The following is an 8,106-nucleotide window of genomic DNA, read 5'->3' as shown; positions in this document are numbered from 1 at the left end:
TAAATAAATAATTTCATTAAAATATAAGACTAAATAATAATTTTTTTTATTTAAACATCTCGTTAATAAAATAAAACTTTAGGATTAAATATTTTAAATTGAAAAGCAGTAAAAAAAATTAATGGTAAATTTAGATGTCAAGAATTAATATGTTAATGAAATTTAAATTTTATAATTAAATTGTTAAAAAAAAAAAGAGATTGATTTATGGATTTTGTTATATTTTAAGGACTTAATTTTAATTTATCAAAAAAAATTCTCGACACTGCCAAATAGCCTATGCTCTCCTTTCCAGCCAAAAGGTTAGAACAATTACGGGGGATTTAATGCCTAAGCTGGTTTTCGCTTCCCTCATTTAGCCCTTTGGCTTATTTCAGAGAATCAATGGCAATTTTGTTATCTGCAGGTGCTGCAACCAAGCTAAGCTCCAAGCTTCTCAACTATAATGGTAGCACACAAGAAGTGTCATCAACTGCTCGCACTAATTTCACAGGTAAGTCTCAGTTTTCCTTTCACTTCACTGAAGCCTTTTCTCTTCTTTTGGTATCTAAGCTAAGACCCAGTTTCAAAAAGATGTTATTTTTATCTTCAGGCTTGAGCACAGAGACCAAGACACACTACAAGAGATATTCATTTGTTAATTTAGCTGTTAGGAACCATACAAGTGTTGAATTAAAACAGGGAAATCATGCTAAATTAGCGCCAAGGAAAGGGGGTAGGGACCTAGTTTTAAGCGAGGGAAGAGAAGATGATGACAACTATGGGCCTATTTGCCCTGGTTGTGGGATCTTTATGCAAGATAAAGACCCAAACCTTCCTGGGTATTATCAGAAAAGAAAAGTTACCATTGAAGAAATTGAAGTAGCAGAGGATGAGGAAGAGGAAATTAAAGATGACTTTGTAGGGTTTGAGGAAGAACAGTCTGAGAATAGAATTGAAGGTAAAGTTGAGGAAAGTGAAGGGGATATGGATAATTTGGAAGAGGGTGAAGAGTTGGATTGGGATTCTGATGAATTTGAAGCAATGTTAGAAAAAGAAGATGATGTTTTGGATTTGGATGGTTTCACTCCTGCAGGTGTTGGGTATGGTAACATCACTGAGGAGATAATAGACAAAGAAAGGAAGAAAAAGGAAAAAAGGAAGGTGTCAAAAGCAGAGAAGAAGAGGATGGCAAGGGAGGCCAAAAAGGACAAGGATGAGGTTACAGTGTGTGCTCGATGTCACTCTTTGAGGAATTATGGGCAGGTTAAGAACCAAACAGCTGAAAATTTGATACCTGACTTTGATTTTGATAGATTGATTGCAAATAGGTTGATAAAATCAAGTGGTAGTGGCAACGCTACTGTTGTTATCATGGTTGTTGATTGTATTGATTTTGATGGCTCATTTCCTAGACGGGCGGCAATGTCCTTGTTCAATACATTTGAAGGAGCCAAAAATGACCCTAAAGCTAGCAAAAAGTTGCCTAAGCTCGTTCTTGCAGCTACAAAGGTTGATCTTCTCCCATCACAAATTTCACCTACTAGATTAGATAGATGGGTTAGGCACCGCGCTAGGGCAGGAGGGGCACCTAAGCTAAGTGGAGTTTATTTGGTTAGTGCTCGTAAGGATTTGGGTGTGAGGAATTTGTTGTCATTTGTCAAGGAATTGGCTGGTCCTCGAGGGAATGTATGGGTTATTGGGTCTCAAAATGCAGGCAAGTCCACTCTAATCAATGCATTTGCAAAGAAAGGAGGGGCCAAAATAACAAAGCTCACAGAAGCTCCAGTTCCTGGAACAACACTTGGGATTCTGAGAATTGGAGGGATTTTGTCTGCCAAGGCAAAGATGTATGACACTCCCGGGCTTCTGCATCCATATCTAATGTCCATGAGATTGAATAGAGATGAGCAAAAAATGGTTGAAATAAGGAAGGAGCTACAACCTCGAACGTACAGGATGAAGGTACATTGTCCTAATGTCTTGCCACATCTTGAAATCTCTCTTCTGATTAAGATCATGGTGTGTTAGCAATATTGCTCTGTATATATAGACCAATTTATCTATAGGTGTGTGTGTGTGTGTGTGAGAGAGAGAGAGAGAGAGAGAGAGAGAGAGAGAGAGAGAGAGAGAGAGAGAGAGAGAACATCCCCCCCTTCCCCACAATAGCCAATATGTATGCATTTTGTGTGCATGCACAATTATTTGTTGTTTATTCAACTAAGGGTTAATAGGTTACTACTCATCAAAACTTATTTAAGTTATGAAGAATTAACATATGGTTGTACATCACATGATTTCTTATTAAGTGATAAATACAGAATCCCTCTTCCAAGATTCAAACTTAACATTGATCATTGATTTTTTTTTTTTCTGAATCTTAAATTATTAGGAGCTCCATTTTAATTCGTACTAGCATAGGAGAAGCATGCTCTACAATATGAGTTTTACAATATACAATGTTAAATTTTCAAATATCATCCACAAACATATTGTGGCAGACCTATAAGGCTATAACATAATATGTTCTAAACCTCATATATATTCTTAATTTTTAGAAGATATTTTTAATTTCCATCCCAACAAATTTTAATATATTTCTAATTATAATATTAACCAATACACCAGTTTCAGTCCCTTTTTATATGTGGTGTATTTTCTTTTTTCATTTCTTTAAATGTCCTTTTTTCAACAAAACATCTTTAATTTTTAATCCTCCAATGATGTAGATCAATGTGTAGGACTGCAGGCAATGGCTCTTATCCAAGACAAATTTTGAAACATGAATAACAAACCAAGAAAATTTTCAAAATCCATATGCATGTTTATGCCAGATTTACTGTATAGTAAAAAGATCTTTCATATCATATGCTTCTAAGATCTGATAATTTGGGATGTTATATTCAGCTTATGTGGTCGACCAAAGGTGAGAAGATGTCTGGATTCAGCACATGGTAGACTGTAATGCACTGTTCATTTAACCATTAATAAGAGGACTGCTTAGGAATATATGACAGTGCAAAAATGCAGGAATAATCAAATGATATCAGTGTGTAAATGGGTATATAGCTTTTATTCTAATAATATATCTAATAATTAAACAAATTTAGGTTCTTAAATTTAACATGATAGACATATTCTACGTATTCCTAAAAGTAGTGCACCATTTGCAGGTTGGACAGGCTGTACATGTTGGTGGCTTGCTGCGACTAGACCTTAATCAAGCTTCTGTAGAAACAATTTATGTCACCGTTTGGGCATCACCAAGTGTTTCTCTGCACTTGGGGAAGATAGAAAATGCTGATGATTTCTGGGGAAACCATGTTGGGGTTCGATTACAGGTAAGCTTATATACTCTTGCTCTTATTTTGCTCATAAGAACGTGTTTATCTGGTTCTAGTGCAGAAGGTGATGGGTTACATAACTTTTGTCATAGGCCATAAGCACTGACCCTTCACTTTTCTTGGTTAAGTTATATGCTTAGAAACCAAGATCAATCAATGAATGCAAACATTTTAGGAAGTTTATTCGTCTTTGTATACTACATTGGGTGCGTGCAGTTTAGCACTCACATGGGCCCAAGGGTCTTTACTTATTTAAAGCATCTGTATCTAATAGATAATGCATTGTGCTCTGCATTTTTAGCTATCAGCTGCAAGAGGATACTCTTGACTTTTAGTTGTTATTTTTATTAGGCCAGATATATTAAAATGAATCCCGTGTAGCAAACTATATTCAAGGAGTCAAAGTTTTATTTCATGGTCGCTTTACGAGTTGGAAGCCAATTGTAACTTTATTGATATCCATTATCATAAAATATTTAGCAAATGATGATATATTCATATCAACCAGTTAAGTGCCGATTATTTAATGAAAAAATGTGTCTTTGTTGTGGGTGATTTCCTTGTTATGTTAGAAAAAAGCATCAAGTGTTATGATTCATGTCAAATGCAATGACCCCACTGTAAGGTTTTTACTTTTTAGGAAATATTTTCTGCTGATTTTTAAATATGGTTTGTTCATATGTTTTTATGGCTCTATTTTGTTTCAGGGAAATTAACTTTTATGTAGAAAGTGATGCAAAAAATATTTTTGTTGCTTGGTTGTATCTCTAACAATCAAGTGAGTGTTACTTTTTAATTTTTGGTAACAGTAGAGAAAAGAATTTTCATTTAATGACAAGGGCCACGAGAATGTTTTGAGTTTAAACCTATGAGAACTGCATTTTCTTCTATTGTGAATGTGAATAGAAGTAAACTTATTGAAAGAAATGGTTAATTGTGGTGGTTGGTGGTGATCGATGATGGCCAATGATAGTTGATTTTGTTTAATGGACTAGAACCATATGTTGATGTAGTCCTTTTACAAATTTTTTCCCTTTTATGACCTCATAGAAGTTTCATGGAAAGTCTGTTTCCTTGAAAATGGCGTATTTTTCCCTTGATGATGAAAGTATTTTCTATTGACCAATTTTTCTGTGCATGCATAACACTGGGAAATGTGTAAAATATATTTTGTGAAACAAAGTCTATTTGCCATTATTGTTAGAGCTGCTATTAAGAAAAACACATTCCTAAATAAGTTAGTTAGAGGGTCTTAAAAATTAGTTTAAAGTTAAATTTAATATGTTTAGTTATTGGAACTGCAAAACAGCTAAACAATGTCTAAAACGGTGCTTCTCCAAAGAGCAGCTTTTCGGAAACCTAATCACAATCCCAAACAGAGCTGTAGCAGTTTTTGTGTTTAAGTCCACTCTAGAAAAAAAGCTAGCTTAAAACGATATGCATACTAATTGAAATAACTTTTAACTTCATAAGAAGGCTTCTTTTTATAGTTTGCTTAACCACTTTTGCCACATATGGGTTTCTCTTGCAGCCTCCAGTGGGCAAAGAAAGAGCTACTGAGTTGGGCAAATGGGAAGGGAGAGAAATCAAAGTGGCTGGAGCGAGCTGGGATGTGAATAGCATTGATATTACAGTAGCTGGCTTAGGTTGGTTTTCTTTGGGTCTCAAAGGTGAAGCAACTGCAACACTGTGGACATATGATGGTATTGAGATCACTTTGAGAGAACCTTTGGTTCTTGACCGAGCACAATTCCTTGAGAGACCTGGATTCTGGCTACCAAAGGCTATATCTGATGCTATTGGCAACCAATCTAAACTTGAATCCCAAAAAAGGAAAATGCTTCAAGAGAAGAGTGTGGAATCTATTTCAGAGTTGTCTGCTTGATGGGAAAAGAAGAGGGGTTAGATATCTGCTTGAAAGAGAAAGGAGAGGATGAGTCTTAATTGTTTCTCTTTGAAAGTGCCCTTGCTTGAAGAGGAAAGAGATCATTCTCTCTCGTTTCCTTTATGCAACTTGGTTGAGCTCAAAGCTGTTAATAACAGCTTACATAAAATTCATAGGTTCAGATATTATCTGAAGGACAAGACACTGTTAGCTCAGTTCCAATTTGAGTAATTATAGAGCATCTGACGTTTGTTTCATGGGACTAATTCTGCAAAGAATATGAATTATAGGTAGTTTATTTGAACTTGGTAGAAGAAATTTCAGGGGAGGCTGGGGGTGTGAAACTTGCCAATTGGATCACGTGTTTAGTTTACAGTGAGTTGATTTTGCCTGTCATGCCAGGTAAACGCAATCAGTAGATAATTTTCATCATTTTTTAATATTTGAAAGATGCTTAAAGGATGATTAACTTTTGTCTTTTGCAATGCCAGTTATCATTAGTCAGGTATTGGCATCTAACCATCTTTGTCAAGTTAAGCCGCTTTCCAATTCCAGTTGCAGGTTTGACTACCAAATGGGTAAAATGATAGCTATTACTACTTGCAACACCAGTTTTCTCCATCCCCTTCTTTAATATCCGAAATTGATCTGGGATTTAAAGAATTTGATGCGTTTTCTTTAGTGTAACTATAAGCCAATCATAGAAGTTGATGATGCTTAACTGGTCAGTACTTACACCTCCCAGAATTCCTTCGTGTGAATTCTGGTAATTCGTCTCTCTTTTTTTTTTTTTTTTTTTTTTTTTTTTTCCTTTTTGGACGAGTAGTTCATCTCTATTTTTAAAGTAAGGAACAGTAAGGTAATGGAAGGTGGCAAAATGTTCAATTTTGCCTTTGTATTTTTTGGGAATGTTCAATTTATCTCATTTTTAACTTTTTGTTCATATTAATTCAAAATTTTTAATTAAAGTTTAATTTAGTCCATAAATTAAAATTTATAGGTTAAATTTCTTGATTTAAATAAAAAAATGAAGAAGCTTAATTTGTTGATTTTGGGCTTGAACTTCTTAATTTCTTAATTTAAGTTCAAAATTAAAAAAATTAAATTTCTTAATTTTCTTGATTTTTGGGTTAAATTGAGTTTAAATTGAAACTTTTAAGCTAATTTAGAAAAAAAAAAAAAAAAATATGTTGAATTGAACTTTTTCAATAAGGGGTGAAATTAAGTTTTAAGTTAATTTTTTAATGTCATTTTATTTGAGAGGAAGGTATAGTAAATAATGGTTTAATAACCTTATGTTGTTTGGAAGATAAGATTAATGTAAAATTATCTAAATATCCTTATTATATAAAGGGACATATTTTAATATTTAAATAATGATAAGTATGAAATCTTTATAATTTAAGGAGGACACCTCAATTAATAAAAGTTACTTATCAAAACTTTCAAAACTCACAATTTGTAGCATTGAGAAAGTGAGGGTTACAAGGTTTTGAAAACCTTTAAAATCACTTAAAAAAAAAAACCTTTTTAAAAGATCTATCCCCCAAGCAAGTGACCTTTGTACTTATTAGGTTGTTTTTTAAATGTAAATTTGATAAGGAATTAGACCAAATCAAATTACTTAGTTTTGATTCGATTTAAGATTGATTTAGATGGTATTCAGTTTGATTTATAAATTGATCAAATTTACTTATAAGTAGAAAGTAGATTAATAATTAGTTTGATTTATAAGTTAAAAAAAAAAAACTTAAAATAAGTTTAATTTCACACATTGTCCTTCAACTTTGAGGGTTGTTTTAGTAATGTTCTTAAACTTCAGTTTGTATTTCAAAAATGCTCTAATTTCAATTTAATACCATTCAAAGTTTCTCATGCCATTTTCTAATGAGAGTTTCGGCCAAATGCTGAAGTGGACATGCCTAGGTGGAATAAAAAGAATAAAAAAAGCCTCTCTTTCTGTCATGTGGCATTTTAACAATAAAAAATATTTTTTTTCTCTCTCTTGCCCTTCCTCATCTCTTTCTAGCTTCAATCCTTCATTTTTTCTTCCCTAATAGCCTAATCCCTTTTCTTTTCTTCCCAATCTCATCTTATCCATGACTCCACGACACTTCAAATCTTCTATAATCTCATTCCCGACAGGCGACAACCTCTTTTTCTCTAGCCACACTCTTCTCGACCCTCACAAATTCATCTCTTCCCTTTTTAGCTTCCCCACGTCGTTTATACTCTACCTATAACTTTCCCTTTCACTCATTTCTCATACCCTCAATCATTTTTAATTTTTGCTTTACATTCTTTTATGCCTTTTTACAGCCTTTATTTTGCTTAATGTCTTGAAGCATTTCAAATCCTCACACCTCTGGTTCTTGAAAGTTGAACCCTCACAATCTCACAGATTGTGCTTTGCTTGTTATGGAGGAAGGTTCTCGATCCTCACATTCACAAAATCTACCTCTATTTCTCAAGGCCTCACACTTGTTGTCCCTCTCATTGGTCGCTAGTCAACAATCACCCTCCCTCAGCTTTCCTCTCACTCCTCAGAACACATGTGGCAGCTTCCTCTCATTCTCTTCCTCTTAGTCTTACTCATCAGATGCCTCCTGTAACATACCGAATTTCTGAGCTCTGAATAGTACCATTTTCAGTAAATGAATAGTACTATTCAAAGCCAGTTTGAAGACTAAAAATAAGATGAAAATAAATTGAAATAAGCAGAATAAAAATCAAAGTGACCATCGGGCTATAGACTTGATTGTCATTATTAAAAATGATAGATTATAACTTGATGAATGACATTTTGATCAATTCACTTCCAGAGTTGATTTTTGACCTAAATGTCAATTAAAATGAGAGAGACTAAAGTATTGAAAATGACTTAAAAATATAAAGTGT

General features: G+C 33.7%; 1 protein-coding gene across 3 annotated transcripts; it reads left to right on the top strand.

The window, feature by feature from the left end:
- Positions 1–269: 269 nt before the first annotated feature.
- LOC131169126 (GTP-binding protein BRASSINAZOLE INSENSITIVE PALE GREEN 2, chloroplastic-like) lies at positions 270–6,140 on the top strand. 3 transcript variants are annotated; one of them, XR_009148946.1, is made up of 5 exons: positions 270–493; positions 593–1,944; positions 3,153–3,320; positions 4,855–5,610; positions 5,700–6,140. XR_009148946.1 is itself a non-coding variant. In XM_058147265.1 (4 exons), exons 1-4 carry the CDS (start codon positions 385–387, stop codon positions 5,206–5,208), a joined length of 1,983 nt encoding a protein of 660 aa, XP_058003248.1. In that variant the 5' UTR covers positions 270–384; the 3' UTR covers positions 5,209–5,667. The 3 variants fall into 3 exon arrangements, 1 of the variants encoding a protein (XP_058003248.1); XR_009148947.1 differs by having other exon boundaries at positions 291–493; positions 574–1,944; XM_058147265.1 differs by lacking the exon at positions 5,700–6,140 and having other exon boundaries at positions 4,855–5,667.
- The last annotated feature ends 1,966 nt before the right edge of the window (positions 6,141–8,106 follow it).

The sequence above is a fragment of the Hevea brasiliensis genome, chromosome 5, assembly GCF_030052815.1.
Source record: "Hevea brasiliensis isolate MT/VB/25A 57/8 chromosome 5, ASM3005281v1, whole genome shotgun sequence".
NCBI classification, from domain to species: domain Eukaryota; kingdom Viridiplantae; phylum Streptophyta; class Magnoliopsida; order Malpighiales; family Euphorbiaceae; genus Hevea; species Hevea brasiliensis.
This window is presented reverse-complemented; position numbering and strand designations above follow the sequence as displayed.

What these genes read in the sequence shown, in the direction of transcription:
- LOC131169126 (XM_058147265.1), top strand. Translation starts at nt 385, where the DNA reads ATGGCAATTTTGTTATCTGCAGGTGCTGCAACCAAGCTAAGCTCCAAG. An exon ending in TGCTCGCACTAATTTCACAG is followed by an intron (nt 494 to 592) that starts GTAAGTCTCAGT and finishes TTTTATCTTCAG; the next exon opens with GCTTGAGCACAGAGACCAAG. An exon ending in ATGTTGGGGTTCGATTACAG is followed by an intron (nt 3,321 to 4,854) that starts GTAAGCTTATAT and finishes TTTCTCTTGCAG; the next exon opens with CCTCCAGTGGGCAAAGAAAG.